Raw genomic sequence first — 18,214 nt, 5'->3', positions numbered from 1 at the left:
GCTTAAGCTAGGTTATTCTATGGAATATCTTGAAAGATAGGCTTATGCTAGGCTTATTCTATGTTAGATCCTGGGTGGTTTATGCAATTATAGATCTTGAAATATAGGTTTATGATAGGCTTATTCTATGGTAATCGTGAAAGATAGGCTTATTCTATGGTAATCGTGAAAGATAGGCTTATGCTATTGTAGATCCTGAAAGATAGGCTTATGCTAGGTTATTCTATGGAATATCTTGAAAGATAGGCTTATGCTAGGCTTATTCTATGTTAGATCCTGGGTGGTTTATGCAATTATAGATCTTGAAATATAGGTTTGTGATAGGCTTATTCTATGGTAATCGTGAAAGATAGGCTTATGCTATATTAGATCATGAAAAAGATAGACTTATTATATGGTAGATCCTGGCAGGCTTATGCTGTATTAGATTCTTTGGTAAATGCTGCAAAAATATACTCTTATGCTAGCTTATTCTATGGTAGATCCTAGGCGTTTTACAATAGCTTCGTACATGCATTTTATAACTTGATCATTCAAAAGCTTGAAGTGAAATCTCGTAAAACTAAATTTCTCGTTCAGTTTCCCTGCTTCGGCCTTTGTTAGAGTGAATACGCTACCATCGTCGAATACTATACCCCCCTCCATAACGGTTATTTTTATTTTCAAGTTTAAGTAACGATAATTACCCAAGTCGCCAGTTTCCAACGCTGAAGAGATCCCCGTCCACTCCTCCATAAATTCCTTCAAAACGTCTTCCGAGATGCTAACAATGGTTCCTTTTTTTTGTCATAACTAGGCTTGGCTCGTATCACCCCGAAAACGGCATAACATTCATGCCCATAGTCTAACGAGTGCATTTGCGCAGTTTTCTTCAGAGTACGGGATGATATTAACCTGAGGGTATATTGACTGATGCTTGTCTTTTTTTTTATTGTCCTTTATTGGCTACATACAAGGTGGTTTAGGACCTTAAAAGGGGGCGTGGCTAAAGCGTAACGAATGGAATTTATCCCCATGGGCTTTTTATTTATAGGTAAACACACGACCAGACGCATTTTAATGACGTCACGTGTCTAAATCTTAGGCTTATGCTATAGTAATTCTTGAAGCATAGGCTTTTGCTAGGTTTATTCTTGGTAAATGCTGAAAAATATAGTCTTATGCTAAGTTATTCTATGTTAGATCCTGGTAGGCGTATGCTAAGTTATTTTAGTTGTATAGGCGGAAGAATTAGAGTTTGTATATTAGGTTTAGAACATCATTTAATGAGCACGAAAATCTGATTTTTCATAGAAATATTACTACAGTTTTTTTTCATTCGAATACTACTAAAATACCCATGAATATTGATTAAAATACGATCATTTATATAATACTACCTAAAAAAAACCAATTTTACCATGCACAAGTGGCTTATTAGAAATTAATACTGAATTTCATACGAATAATACAAAACTACAAGGGATTTATATAAAATACATGCAAAGGTTATGCTGACTACTACTAAAATACCCATGAATATTAATTAAAATAAGAGCATTTATATAAAACAACCTAAAAAAACACCAATTTTACCATGCACAAGTGGCTTATTAGAAACTAATACTGATTATTCATAGAAATATTACTACAGTTTTTTTCATTCGAATACTACTAAAATACCCATGAATATTGATTAAAATACGAGCATTTATATAAAAAAACCTAAAAAAACATCAATTTTTACCCTGCACAAGTGGCTTATTAGAAACTAATGCTGAACTTCATAGAAATATTACTACAGTTTTTTTCATTCGAATACTACTAAAATACCCATGAATATTGATTAAAATAAGAGCATTTATATAAAACAACCTAAAAAAAACACCAATTTTACCATGCACAAGGGGCTTATTAGAAACTAATACTGATTTTCATACGAATAATACTAAAATACACATGAATATGGAATAAAATACTGGCATTTATATAATACTACCTTAAAAAACACCAAACGTGATTTATATAAACTACATGCAAAAGTTATAGCTGACTACTACTAAAATACCCATGAATACTGATTAAAATACGAGCATTTATATAAAACCACCTAAAAAAACACCAATTTTACCCTGCACAAGTGGTTTATTAGAAACTAATACTGAATTTCATACGAATAATACTAGACTACAAGGGATTTATATAAACTACATGCAAAAGTTATACTAAAATAAAAAAGTTATACTACTAAAATACACATGAATATTGAATAAAATACTGGCATTTATATAATACTACCTTAAAAAACACCAAACGTGATTTATATAAACTACATGCAAAAGTTATAGCTGATTACTACTAAAATACACATGAATATTGAATAAAATACTGGCATTTATATAATACTACCTTAAAAAACACCAATTTTACCATGCACAAGTGTCTTATTATATACTAATGCTGAACTTAATACAAACAATACTAAATTACACGTGATTTATATAAAATACATGCAAAGGTTATAGCTGACTACTACTAAAATACCCATGAATATTGATTAAAATACTGGCATTTATATAATTCTACCTAAAAAAAACACCAATTTTACCATGCACAAGTGGCTTTTTAGAAATTAATACTGAACTTCATACGAATAATACTAAAGTACACATGAATATCGACTAAAATACAAACATTTTTATGATGCAAAGTGAAACATACCCTTTTTTATGAAGCAAAAGTTGAACTATGATGCTTCCACAATTCTATTTCATCTCGAAAGTCACTGCCGTACCTGATTTAAATCTCTGGTGAATCATCTGTCCATTTGTAACACGGGCACAAGTCCTTAATCCGGTATTTAAACTCACCGCACAGAGTACAAAAGTTTCGCTCGTCAAGAAGATGTCTTCGCTCTTTATGGGTCGACATACGGATAAGGTTTTTAGATTGAACTAAAACACAACGTCTGAAGTGCGCACAGTCACGTGATGTGCAGAAATAATTTAATTGGCCGCAGTCAGGCACGTCTTTTAAAGTCCCAGCACAATGAGGGCAATGTAGATGACCCGTACGGGGCATGGGGGCATACCCTAGTTTTTTGAGGTTTTCATGAACATTTTTGGCCATACCGAAAGAGATGTGGTCAGATGAATGAAATATACCGGAATATTACTTATTATACTAAAACTTTTACCGATCTTAACATTTCCGAGTAAAGTATACACGAATATGGCTAGACTGTCTCTTATGTTTTCTATTTAACACACATTTTAAGGGACATTTTTACCAAAACAAGAATTACATATTACGTAAGGTGCATCGGAGGAAACACGTGATTTCTTACTAGCCTTGTCACCAACCTTTCGCTCCAGAGTTCGGAAGTGAAATGACTCTATAGTTTACAAAATCCCCTTTTGGCCACCCAGGTGTATGTTATATGACATTAAGGGGGAGGAGGGGGTCGAACATGGTTTATAACAAAAGAATTTATCCCAATCTGTTTTTTTTACTTATAGGTAAACACGTTCAGACGTGTTGTAATGGCTTTTGGGGGCGTGGTCGAACCAGTTGTATTGTTATCAATGGAATTTATTTCGTCCTTTCTTTAATTGGAACACCCACCAGGTTTTATGACATTACAAGGGGAGCGAGGGTAAACCTTTATCCCCATCTGTTTTTTTTGTAAGTAAACACGTTCAGACGTATCTTAAGGGCTTTGGGGGTGGGGGGTCGTACAATTTGTATTGCTATGAATGGAATTTGTATTTAGAGTGATTTATTGCTTTGTTAATTGGTGGCCCATCCTACCACCAAACATTTAATTGATTCCAGGTGGTTGCCCTGAGGTTATTATCCGGACAAGTCTCAACAAGTTATGTTTATGTAGCGTTAGCAGAGATACAACATATCATTAAACCGAAGCATTAACCTAATACGTACTATATTTATCAAAATTATCAACCTCGTAATCAAAAATTTGTGGAAAACATAAAACGGTATTGAAAGAAGCATTATTCACAACGCATTTCGTGTTAGAAGTAAAAAACAATCGAAACGTTTTTGATCAACTACGTTACATTTTTTCGAAACGAAATTGAGCATTTAAAATTCCTAAAATCCCATAGGAATACATGAGAAAATGAATAGACCACCGAAACGAAATCAGTCGTTTAGCATACATTCTACCGACACGAAAAGCGTCATTTGAAAAACTTTTCAAATTGTTAAAAACGTTTCGATAAATTTTAGCTAAATTTATCAAAATTACTCTATGTTTCACCAAAAAAACTTTTAATTTAGCACCGATTAAGAATTTAGGATACATTTCTTAACGGTATATACTCCACCCAAGGGGGGTGGGAGGGGGGGAAGTAGATCAAAAAAGATGTTAACGGCATGATTGTAAAAATAACTCACTCTGACACGCTGAAGGGTCAGTTACCATTAGGTGAGGGAGGTTGCTACGTTCTCCCCATCCCCATTGTATGTTTTGAGTTGTTATGGAGGCAAGTACACAAAGGTTGACAAGAATACGCCAGATCTTGGAGATCAACCCCCTAAAAACTACTTATTGTACTATTTATTTTATTGATCTTGGGAATGCTGGAATTCCTTAATCTCTGGTTTCAGAGTTTGGACGAGATTGTTTGAAGAATGACGTCATCTTACAAACATGTTGAAACGCGCCCGTAAAGAATAACTTAATCCTTTTGTTAAGAAATACTCTTTGTAATCTCTTTTGTATTTTTAAAAAATAAATGTGTCACCTTTTTAATACTGTTTTCTTTTATTTCATATATAAAGTAATGGAGGGGGGTAAAAGAGAGGGGTAGGAACTATTGGTGATAAATAAATCGAATATTTCTATCATCATATTCATTCATCATCATGAACTCGGAGCTGCAGAGATATCATACTTTTTACTCCTGGCCACAAGATGGAAACTATAAAAAAGCTTTAAGTAGAGCGGGGTTTTATTCGTTACATACCGATGATCTAGTACAGTGCTTCGAATGCAACGGAATTTTATTAGCCTGGAAACCCACCGATAGTCCTTACGAAGAACATTTGAAACATTTCCCTAAGTGCAACTTTATCAGAGGTAGGCACACAAAAAACATACCCTTTAGCATAGATGAAACAGAGACGTACACCAAGTCAATAAATAACAAAATCAAGACCGACGGGGTAGTGTCCTTCCCCAATTTTAATCTTGATGGATGGGAAATGGAGGTACAATTCGACAATAACATCGTCGAATCTGTAAGCGACTTCCTAGAGTACGTTTTGGACGACTGTTTACCCGATGACATGATTGCAATTTCGATGACAAGCATTAATAATCCAGGTATTCAAACCGCCTACTTTAGTTTTAGAAGAAGAGACCAAATAGATATTGGATTCATACTAGAAGTAGTGGCTGATAAAGCCTATAATTCTGAAGGCGGGTCAAGGTTTTTTCTCGGTCCTATAGGAATAACCATACAGCGCGTGAGATTGCCCCAAGGCGCCTACCGTTCTAAACGGTTAGGAATTTGTAGTTTCGAGACTTTTGCGAGGGAGAAGAAATGCATTATACAAATCAAAAACAACGATCGGCTATGTCTCACAAATGCTTTAGTTTTAGCTAAAATACATAGGGATCATACAATGCATCCTCTTGACAAAAGCCTCGAGGTGGATTGCAAAGCCCTATGCCGCCGCGATATTAGGAAAAAGGCAGGAGAGAGGCTTAGGAAGATGGCGGAGGAATTAGCCGTGGCGGAAGGTCATGTATCCTTTCTACCATCCTTTTAACATGGTGATAGCAGGCCCGTCTCAAAGCGGGAAAACTCAATTAGTTTTAAAAATATTAGAGAACAGGGAAGCCATGTTTTCCCCTAATATAAGCGAAATACATTGGTTCTACGGTGAATGGCAACCTTTTTTCGAAAGTTTGAGAAAATTTGTGGTTTTCAAACAAGGTATGCCAGATTTATCAGAATATACCGGCGGTAAGCCTTGCCTTTTAATCATCGATGACTTGATGACCGAGAACATAGGAGAAGTTGGGTCTCTTTTTACCAAGGGAACGCATCATCGCAACTTGAGCGTGATTTATATCGTCCAAAACGTATTCCATCGATCCAAAGACTCTAGAGATATTTCTTTGAACGCTCATTATCTTATACTTATGAAATCTCCTAGAGACAAATTGCAAAGTTCAATAATAGCTAGACAAATGTTTGCCGATAAATGGCTTTTCGCTGTCGACGCCTACCGTGACGCTACTAGTTTACCTTTCGGATATTTATTATTCGATCTACACCAAAGATGCCCCGAGAATCATAGACTTAGGACAGGAATATTTCCCGACAACCCTTGCGAAGTTTACATCCCCAAATAATTATAATAGTAGATGGGTGTTTAGCCATCTCTTCATTTAGTCACTATGCCTTATGCCGTTCGGTCACAAAGAAATTTGCTCTCCGTTATTGCCAAATCCCCTCGAAAACAACGTAGAATCATTTTACGTAACGCCAAGAAGCCCTTAATCGACGCAATCGCAGAGTGTGTTGAAAATACTTTACACGGTAACGTTAAATTAAATAAAAGTCAAAAAGCTAGATTAGCTAGGCATTCCGCAAAACTTAGAAAAATTGCTAATAAGAGAATATCTTGGAAAACAAAACGTGATATATTAGTTCAGGAAGGTGGTAGTTTCTTTTCTTTCCTTTTCCCTCTAGTTTCCTCTATTATCGGCGCTATAACAGGAGGTAGTCAGTAAAATATGCAGTACGCTCAGAAAATGGTCCTTGTCCCTAGCTCTACCTTTAAAAGCGACCCGTTCCCACACCCCCAACAACAGGTAGTTTCGGAATTGGACAATGAGATGAATGTTATTTTAGCTCGTAAAGATTTAGACGAAGCTTCAAAATGGCGCTTATACGAACAAACTCTACAAAGATATAATAATTTACATATTATCGCTAGGCAACCTATACCCACGGTCCCCCAACCGACATCCAACTATTATAACTTGGCTTGGTTAGACGATATCCCCCTTAAATATATAGGGCATGTACAAAGTATCGTTGATCAGATGTCCACTACCCCTGAAAAGCTTAGGTGGACAGATAGTGGGGAAGTTATAGTTAATGATGCAATAATACCCGGCTCGAATATTAGAGATATAGCTCTAGAATTTGTCAAGCCTTCCTCTAACAAAGACCCAAAACCTAGAGGTTTTTACGCATTCACAAACCTACTTTCTAGTTTTTCCCCTCTAACCTCGTATACAATACCCCAACAAATTAAAATCAAAAGAACTAGAGCTCCCAAAGTTAGTGTCAACGCAGCAGCTAAAAAACTTAAAACCGAATCTCCGAAATGGGTAGCGTACGTAAAATCTCCAAAATTTTAGAAGGTATCTACTTTAACCCTTCCCACCCTGCAAGTTTCGGGGGTGCTGAAAAATTATATTTAGCAGTGAAATTAAAGGGTATTAGTAAGAAACAGGTACTAGATTGGTTAAAGGGAAAAGACGCGTACACTCTACATAAGAGAGTTTTTAGAAAGTTTAAAAGAAACAAGGTGGTTGTAACTAACATAGGAGATCAATATCAGGCGGATTTGAACGACATGCGTTCATTGAGTCAGTACCACGACGGGTAAAAAATACATATTAACCGTAATAGATTGCTTTAGCAGAAAAGCTTGGGCCGTACCTTTAAAATCAAAAAGCGGTGTTGAAACGGTTGAGGCTTTTAAGTCTGTCTTTAGAGAAAGGGTTCCTAGGAAGCTACAGACGGATAAGGGTACCGAATTTATAAATTCCCAATTTCAAGTATACTTGAAGGAGAAAGGGGTTATATTTTTTACAACTGAGAATGACGATATAAAAGCGTGTATGGTAGAAAGATTAAATCAAACTTTAAAGTCACGCATGTACAGGTATTTTACAGAAAAGAATACCAATAGATATATAGATGTTCTAGATGACCTGGTTAAGGCTTACAATAACTCGGTGCATTCCGCGATAAAAATGACTCCTTTGGAGGTTACTGGCACCAATGTCCTTCAGGTTTTTAAAAATGTTTACGGAAAGTACTTTAGCGAAAAGAAAGTTTACGGGAAAAAATTAAAGGTGGGCGAATACGTCCGAGTAAGTAGAAATAAGATGATTTTTGAAAAAGGGTACGAGCGAACGTACACAATAGAGGTTTTTAAAATAGTGGGAAAAATATACAGACGCCCTCCTGTATTCAAATTAGAAGATTTGAACGGGGAACCAATAAAGGGGGTGTTTTACGGGATGGAACTTCAGTCGGTAGCTAGACCCGAGACGTACAAGATCGAGAAAGTAATTCGTAAGCGGACTAGGAGAGGACAAAAGGAGCTCTTTGTAAAGTGGCTAGGCTATCCCCCTTCTATGAATTCTTGGATTCCGGCTAAAGATGCAGTCTCCCTTTTACCTAACGCTACCGAGCAACGCTAGCATGAAAATTTATGACAACAACAAGACGTCTTCGTACACTACCAAGTTGCCCCAGGCTATAGAGCTGATCGGGGATGACTGGGAGGTTACTCTAGTAGAAGTTTTGTACCCAATGTCCTTTTTTAACATACCCAGTGAGGAAGGTCACGTGCAGGTGGTCTCGCATGAAAATAAAAAAGGTCGGGACGGAAAATCACAGCCTATTGTTAAAGCCGAGGCCTTTATAGTTCCCGGGGGTTATTACAAATCATTAGAAGCCCTACTTAAACAAATAGCTTCCGGGTTAAACGGCTTTCAATACGGTTCAAAGTTTAAATTTGATTGGGATCCCCTCTCTGATTACATTTCTTTAACTATTCAACCTAACGGTATCTTGGCTCTTTCTCCCACTTTGAAAAGGATATTAGGATTTAAAACCCCAAAAGGCCAAAGTACGTCTTTCTCTTGCCCTTCAGATAAAACCAGCCAATCGTATAGAAGCTCTGTTCCCGCTAATTTAAATTATTATATTCCCGACCAATTGTTTATTTATTCCGATATAGTAGCTAATGAATTTATAGGCGATACGGTAGCCCCGCTACTTCGACATCTTCTTGACGAGCGAAACTTTTGTACTCTGTGCGGTGAGTTTAAATACCGGATTAAGGACTTGTGCCCGTGTTACAAATGGACAGATGATTCACCAGAGATTTAAATCAGGTACGGCAGTGACTTTCGAGATGAAATAGAATTGTGGAAGCATCATAGTTCAACTTTTGCTTCATAAAAAAAAGGGTATGTTTCACTTTGCATCATAAAAATGTTTGTATTTTAGTCGATATTCATGTGTACTTTAGTATTATTCGTATGAAGTTCAGTATTAATTTCTAATAAGCCACTTGTGCATGGTAAAATTGGTGTTTTTTTAGGTAGTATTATATAAATGCCAGTATTTTAATCAATATTCATGGGTATTTTAGTAGTAGTCAGCTATAACCTTTGCATGTATTTTATATAAATCACGTGTAATTTAGTATTGTTTGTATTAAGTTCAGCATTAGTATATAATAAGACACTTGTGCATGGTAAAATTGGTGTTTTTTAAGGTAGTATTATATAAATGCCAGTATTTTATTCAATATTCATGTGTATTTTAGTAGTAATCAGCTATAACTTTTGCATGTAGTTTATATAAATCACGTTTGGTGTTTTTTAAGGTAGTATTATATAAATGCCAGTATTTTATTCAATATTCATGTGTATTTTAGTAGTATAACTTTTTTATTTTAGTATAACTTTTGCATGTAGTTTATATAAATCCCTTGTAGTCTAGTATTATTCGTATGAAATTCAGTATTAGTTTCTAATAAACCACTTGTGCAGGGTAAAATTGGTGTTTTTTTAGGTGGTTTTATATAAATGCTCGTATTTTAATCAGTATTCATGGGTATTTTAGTAGTAGCCAGCTATAACTTTTGCATGTTGTTTATATAAATCACGTTTGGTGTTTTTTAAGGTAGTATTATATAAATGCCAGTATTTTATTCCATATTCATGTGTATTTTAGTATTATTCGTATGAAAATCAGTATTAGTTTCTAATAAGCCCCTTGTGCATGGTAAAATTGGTGTTTTTTTTTTAGGTTGTTTTATATAAATGCTCTTATTTTAATCAATATTCATGGGTATTTTAGTAGTATTCGAATGAAAAAAACTGTAGTAATATTTCTATGAAGTTCAGCATTAGTTTCTAATAAGCCACTTGTGCAGGGTAAAAATTGATGTTTTTTTAGGTTTTTTATATAAATGCTCGTATTTTAATCAATATTCATGGGTATTTTAGTAGTATTCGAATGAAAAAAACTGTAGTAATATTTCTATGAATAATCAGTATTAGTTTCTAATAAGCCACTTGTGCATGGTAAAATTGGTGTTTTTTTAGGTTGTTTTATATAAATGCTCTTATTTTAATTAATATTCATGGGTATTTTAGTAGTAGTCAGCATAACCTTTGCATGTATTTTATATAAATCCCTTGTAGTTTTGTATTATTCGTATGAAATTCAGTATTAATTTCTAATAAGCCACTTGTGCATGGTAAAATTGGTGTTTTTTTAGGTAGTATTATATAAATGATCGTATTTTAATCAATATTCATGGGTATTTTAGTAGTATTCGAATGAAAAAAAACTGTAGTAATATTTCTATGAAAAATCAGATTTTCGTGCTCATTAAATGATGTTCTAAACCTAATACAAACTCTAATTCTTCCGCCTATACAACTAAAATAACTTAGCATACGCCTACCAGGATCTAACATAGAATAACTTAGCATAAGACTATATTTTTCAGCATTTACCAAGAATAAACCTAGCAAAAGCCTATGCTTCAAGAATTACTATAGCATAAGCCTAAGATTTAGACACGTGACGTCATTAAAATGCGTCTGGTCGTGTGTTTACCTATAAATAAAAAGCCCATGGGGATAAATTCCATTCGTTACGCTTTAGCCACGCCCCCTTTTAAGGTCCTAAACCACCTTGTATGTAGCCAATAAAGGACAATTAAAAAAAGACAAGCATCAGTCAATATACCCTCAGGTTAATATCAACCCGTACTCTGAAGAAAACTGCGCAAATGCACTCGTTAGACTATGGGCATGAATGTTATGCCGTTTTCGGGGTGATACGAGCCAAGCGTAGTTATGACAAAAAAAGGAACCATTGTTAGCATCTCGGAAGACGTTTTGAAGGAATTTATGGAGGAGTGGACGGGGATCTCTTCAGCGTTGGAAACTGGCGACTTGGGTAATTATCGTTACTTAAACTTGAAAATAAAAATAACCGTTATGGAGGGGGGTATAGTATTCGACGATGGTAGCGTATTCACTCTAACAAAGGCCGAAGCAGGGAAACTGAACGAGAAATTTAGTTTTACGAGATTTCACTTCAAGCTTTTGAATGATCAAGTTATAAAATGCATGTACGAAGCTATTGTAAAACGCCTAGGATCTACCATAGAATAAGCTAGCATAAGAGTATATTTTTGCAGCATTTACCAAAGAATCTAATACAGCATAAGCCTGCCAGGATCTACCATATAATAAGTCTATCTTTTTCATGATCTAATATAGCATAAGCCTATCTTTCACGATTACCATAGAATAAGCCTATCATAAACCTATATTTCAAGATCTATAATTGCATAAACCACCCAGGATCTAACATAGAATAAGCCTAGCATAAGCCTATCTTTCAAGATATTCCATAGAATAACCTAGCATAAGCCTATCTTTCAGGATCTACAATAGCATAAGCCTATCTTTCACGATTACCATAGAATAAGCCTATCATAAACCTATATTTCAAGATCTATAATTGCATAAACCACCCAGGATCTAACATAGAATAAGCCTAGCATAAGCCTATCTTTCAAGATATTCCATAGAATAACCTAGCATAAGCCTATCTTTCAGGATCTACAATAGCATAAGCCTACTATAACAACCAAGGACGCAACAATTCAAATTTCCCGCCAAAACCATCACGTGACGTCATCAATTCCCCCCCTCTCCTCCCTCAACACCATCACGTGACGTCATCAATCCCCCCCACATCCCCCAACCCCAGGGGTGTCGGTATAAACCAAAAAATTTTACCCCCCCCCTGAAAGGGGGGGAAGGAAGGGGGGTAAAATTTTTGGGTTTATACCGACACCCTTACTCTCTGGTTTAGGTATAAAAATCGTATTTGTCGATTGGAAGTATCGTCGTATGATCGCGAGATATCGAATAGAGCTTAGTACATATTTAATTAATCTACCTATTGCAGAATAAACTAAGCAAAAAAATTCATTTAATTTAAAGAATTCAGAAATTATTAAATTACAATAGATATACATTTAGGAACATCGTAAATTGCGCATACATATCTAAGAATCTAATGAATTGCATGCATGCAATTCTAGAAATATCATAAATTGCATGCATATTATCTAAAAACCTGATAAATTGCACACACATACATATCTAAGAACATGATAAATTGCATGCAAACATACGTACGAACATAATAAATTGCAAGCAATTATATCTAGGAACATGATAAATGGCATATTAATATAACTAACGGAGTCAACAGACTCAATATCTCATTATTTTGAAATAACATCAATGCCATTTCGTCCTGCAGAGCAAGCTGTTCCCAACCCATCGCGTAACCAAAGTAAAAGTTTGGAATTTGGGTGAGATTCCAAGTCCGAAATGCTGTTGATAAGTAATGGTTTGCTGGCAAGAAGTTGGTTTTAACGCCACAGCAGAAAATAATTGATAAAAAGATGCAAGACCAACAAATATACTGTCCCATGAAATGAGTGGATATTCTGAACTTGGTAGGGCCAAATTCAGGAACATCTAAATCGGAATAAAGGAAATACTAATGTAAAGATTTTCTCAAATGTTAATGAAAATTTTCAAACATTCAACAATTATTTTAGAGGACCGATGTTAAAGCTTTTCAAAATTGTGTTGTTGGTCAATACTAGCGTAATGCTGGTAATTATGTCGCGGTCTGATGTACACGCTATAAAAGTGATATTCCCCTCGGAGTTTACCGTCATACCTTGCCTAGCAGGAATTTCCAACTCAACTAGTTTAAACATAGCTTTAGCAAAAATAAGATTTTCAGACTGATTTTTGAGTTTTATTTAAAACAGTTTGCTGCATGGTCTTGTTTTTATATTCAAAACTTTGAAGTTTAATTATCTCTTAAAATTAAATCATAATGGAATTCCCTTGCTTAAAATGCCCATATTCTTCAAAAAAGGTTACATTATTAATAAGCCATATAAAGAATTTTCACGAAAATGATAGAAACTTTAGTATGATCTGTGGGCTCGAAGGATGTGGTCGGAGTTTTAAAAAAATGGATACGAATCGCCGACATGTTAGAAACAAGCATAAGTATATAACTCTCGAAGGGAAAAAGGACCGTCGAGACGAGCAGCAAAGTGATCCGCAAGATTTAGGTGAACAGCTAAATGATAGAGACATATCTGCCGAGCGTGTTGAAACAGAGGCTGAAATCCCTCATCAAAATTGGAAAGATGAACTTAAACCTCCCGAGATTAGACAAATAATTATAAAAATTCTACTAAGTATAGAGAAAATCACCATATTCCAATGTCGGTTGTTGAATGTCTATCTAAGGACCTACTAGAATTCTCGATTCAATTGGCAACAATGCAAGTTGATTCTATAACTCAACAACCTTTAGAGAAAAAAATACAAGTAGAAACTTTAGAGTTTTCAAAAACTGTAAATGAAATACGTTCCGCATTTGAAAGCGTTAATTCCAAGTACAAAATACATACTGTATGCAAATCTGATCTTGATATGGTGGAGCCTGTCGAATATACATTTGTGGGAAGCCAAGCCAACAAAAATAAGGACTGTTTTCACTACGTTCCCATATTGTCAGTTTTGAAGCAGTTATATAAGAAATTTCTTTATTTCGGTGTTACAAAAGAATTAAAATGATAGAAATGCATGTTGAATGCGCTACCAAAGAACGTCTCTTGTTCGCACGGGTGAAAAATAAACCATGGCTTTCATTGTTCCCCTCAAGAATAAATTCAATGGATTTAAATCTGGAAAACGGGGAGGCCACAGCACTGGTCCAGCTCGTCTAATCCATCTTCCTGGGTATTGTTCGTTAAGAAAGTCCTGACTGGGAGCAGTACCCTACAGGATCTACATGCGTGCTCGGGTAGCTAAAGAAACATCTTCCAATAGCAAAAGTCGACATTGTTGAAGAAATTATAAATATACTTCACCAGTTAGTGGAGGAATCATAAACTTACCAATTATGGTGGTTCCCAACAAGGCCGGCCCGGACTTTCTTCTCGTTTTAGATGAGGTTTTTCTTCAGTCCAGTAGTGAAAATTGTGTGCTTTATTATGCCCATTCTGGAGTCAGTTCAACTCATTGGTCGTAGAAGGCAGATATTTATCTAAGTCCACTCTTTTTTCTTATCTTTTAACGTATTTGGAAGGGGAAGAGCTTAGTATTGTAAAGGGATTTATTGTGTCAGATCAAAATTACGGTAAGCTGTAGAATTATTGAAAGAAAATTTTGATCAGTCAGGTTTAGTTATTCACTCTTTAATGCAAGAAATATTAACGCTAGATTCAGTAGAAAATTTATTTGACACTGTAACTTTAAGAATGTTTTTTGATCCTTGTGAAACCAATCTTAGAAGTTTAAAAGGTTTAGGCTTAGATTTAAAGGCTAATGGTCCCACACTGTGCCCAGCTATAGTAGATTGTCTGCCGATGATATTAGGTTAAAATATAGCATGCAAAGAAAGGACATTGAGGACTGGGCTGTAGAGCATTTAATTCAGTTCATAAAAAGTGAAGTTCAGGGTAGAGAGACTAGCGCTAGGTTAAAAAACATCAAGTGTGACAATCGCGAGTCAAAATCGGAAAAATACCAGACATCTGTACCAAAATACGAGTATCGCGAACAACCTATGTTGGAACTCCAAAGAAATTCCAACGAATCTTTACTTCATTTTAGAATAATTTACTTTATAACATTTATATACTTCTGAAGAAATAGTTTACTTGTACTCGAAGAATAGATAAAATCATCCATTTACCTGGAAAACCAAACCCTAAGAAGGGCGATTTATATACTTCTGGAGAAATATTTTACCTATATGCTCAGCTGTATTCTAAGAATAGTTAAAATCATGCCTTTCCCTAGAAAAACGCATGACAAAGCCAAAATAAAAAAAAAACTTTCACCGATCGTAGGGAAAGGAGAGAAAAATTTGAAAATAAGTATCAGAACGCATATAAAATTGAACCATAGAAGACGTTCTCGAAAGTAGAATTTTTTGTAACAAATATGTAACTATTTGAGTTTTAAACTATGTTTCTTATTAAAAACTAAAAATTAACAGAAGAGTTATTATTTCTAACCTCGTACATTATTATCATCGTATAAGATGTGTTAACCTAAGCCTAATTATCCCAGCGCCACTGCATTAAACGTAAGCGTTACACCATGACCAGGAATCTTCTGCATATTCTGCAAAGTCTCCGCTCACCCTACCATCGAATGCGCGAACTGTACCCTAGAAGATAAGAAAGAAATGATTAAAAGCCAAGGACGATGTTTTATATGCACCCAAATTGGTCATACCGCACGTCAGTGCAGCTCCCACTTTCAAAGCTGCAAGATTTGCCGTCGACACCATAATTGCGTAATTTGCGAAGACAATAAGTTTCATAGTGATAAAAAGGAAAGGCCCCAACCCACTAAAGAAAATAGAATTACAGAAGCCAACCCAGAAACCGTACCCAAAAGAAACAGCGTAAGCACTGTCGCGGGATGCCGAAACATGGTTGTCTTACAAACTCAAATGGCCTTACACAGCAAAAAAATAGAGGTTTGAAATAATATCGGTTTGAAACAATTAATGCGATATAAAGTATGTTCTTAATTAAGAATATTTATACAATAGTGTATTTTTATACCATTAATAGTTTTTAAACCATTAAGGGTTTAGATCATAGTGATTCATATTATATAAAAAAGACTTGGTTTGCCCAAGCCTTAAAAACAAAACGATAAGAGTTTTTCCAGTTGACTGAAGCGTGGATATTATTTTTTTTCTATTGAATTTTAAAGACAATCCGTATTTTACTTCTCTTTAGAATTTAATTCAATCACCTGATTTTACTGCTAATGGATTAGTTTCCTATAAATTAATTGAAATAAAAAATTACTTAACTCAGATTTTTCAACCACAATTCCATTTTTCTGAAATGTTCTCTTTTCAAGAGAGAAAATGGAACGTTTCAAGAGTGGCAATCGTAATTTCCTCCAATCTAAGACTGGACATTCCTTAACCCCCGTACTTTAGTTTTCAAATAATACTCTCATTAATAATGTATTATATGCGGTCTTTTCGAATACAAAAGGGGGCTGTTATCACCTTTCTTATATTTTATAAAGGGGTCCGTTTCTTTAAGCACAGTGTCAATTATTGAACTGTGTATATCAGTACTTGTGGGGAAAATTTTAGAAGTGTAGGTTGAGTTGCTGTTTAGTTGACAACATTATGAAAACTTCATGTGTTTAAAACCTTCTGAAAGGAAAATTCCCGATAATTAAAAAAGAAAGAGTCAATTTGATATCCCTAAAAATAATAGCTGCACGATAAAATGTTTCAGGAAAATGGAATTGTTGTTGAAAAATCTGAGATAAGTAATTTTTTATTTCAATTAATTTATAGGAAACTAATCCATTAGCAGTAAAATCAGGTGATTGAATTAAATTCTAAAGAGAAGTAAAATACGGATTGTCTTTAAAATTCAATAGAAAAAAAATAATATCCACGCTTCAGTCAACTGGAAAAACTCTTATCGTTTTGTTTTTAAGGCTTGGGCAAACCAAGTCTTTTTTATATAATATCTGTTCCTTCAGCCTTAATTTGTATTAATTACATTTTATTTTTCACGCGATGCTTTCCAGCACTGGTAGCCAGGTGGCGCTAGTATCTACTTGTCTACTTTTTAATATAGGGAGTTGCACATCCTATAGAGCGACAAATGTTTTTCACGCGCATCCTTTATCAATGTTCAAGCCATCAAAACTTCGGAGAAGTTTACTGGTCAACCGTCCGATGACCCCTTTAGTTTTAAACAAGTTGGGAAAGCCAAATTACTACCTCTCCGAGTGGAGATGACTATCACTACCCCTTAAACAACCTAAATATATGCATCTATCGCTTTTTATAATTCTTTGCAAGTGCAGGAATTCAATTTTAAAATAGTCAATTGTTCAAGCCTTTTCAATATCTCTCAATTGCTGGGGAAACTCTACTCTCTTGCTATACCTCAACCGTATTCTTAGTCTACCAGTATGATTTGTAACATTTGTCCATATCAAAGCTGAATCATACATCGCCACACAAAAAGCAAATGTCCCCAAAACATGGAAGCCACAACCCAATCACACATAAGCTAGGCTCGTACTTGTTCATCGCTTTCGATGATTTCACTAATATTAGCAATAACATTTTGTACATTATTGGGTTCCTTATTAATAGATATGCCTACGCCTACAGTACTTTCAATAGAACATTTATTTAATGCATTATCTTTGGTACGATCATGGCCAACTGGCCTCGTGGTAGGACCAACATTTTGCGTGCTAGAACCTGTTCCAGAAACAGCCTTTTTTTCCGCGGCTAACGCTCTTCTCCTTTCATTTTCTCGTTTCCTAAATTCAGGATCTGACCTTTTTGCCCTCATTCTTTCCCTTGCCTTTCGTTTTCTGATTTCCTCTTTACTTAAATTATTATCTTCCTCCATTTACTTATTAATCAGTTAAATACTCACAAAGATTGGCAAAATCAATCTCCTTAAATACTCACACAGGTTGGCAAAATCAATCTCCTTCAGTAATACGTAAGGCTTAATTATATTATTTGCCGAACAAAATTAATCGAGCAAATTTAACACTTAACTTCTTCCTTCGAAATTCTATCAAAGAATGAATCAACTGTTTAAAATAAAGTTTTTTTTCGCGAATAGGGCGCTATCATACCAACAGCAATTCCGTCATATTTAAAAAATATACATTGCCAACACTTTTTTCAAATAAAGAATGATAAAAGTGCGTAAAAAAGGTCTTTCACAAATAGGCCTAGGGGGCGTATAAACTAAACAGCAACAACGCTCTACAGCTACACTAATCTTACACAAA

The 18,214-nt window shown here is 35.0% G+C and overlaps 1 protein-coding gene across 1 annotated transcript; it reads left to right on the top strand.

The window, feature by feature from the left end:
- Positions 1-8,049: 8,049 nt before the first annotated feature.
- LOC149656728 (uncharacterized) lies at positions 8,050-10,865 on the top strand. The gene is made up of 2 exons (XM_089844784.1): positions 8,050-9,232; positions 10,789-10,865. The coding sequence occupies exon 1, from the start codon at positions 8,418-8,420 to the stop codon at positions 9,150-9,152; it is 735 nt and encodes a 244-aa protein (XP_089700910.1). The 5' UTR covers positions 8,050-8,417; the 3' UTR covers positions 9,153-9,232; positions 10,789-10,865.
- Positions 10,866-18,214: the final 7,349 nt, after the last annotated feature.

Source organism: Phalangium opilio, unplaced genomic scaffold (genome assembly GCF_054372755.1).
Source record: "Phalangium opilio isolate 3A_F unplaced genomic scaffold, DU_Popi_V2 ptg000077l_1, whole genome shotgun sequence".
In the NCBI taxonomy this organism is placed as follows: domain Eukaryota; kingdom Metazoa; phylum Arthropoda; class Arachnida; order Opiliones; family Phalangiidae; genus Phalangium; species Phalangium opilio.
Note: the sequence above shows the minus strand (reverse complement) of the source record. Positions and strands in the feature narration are given on the sequence as shown.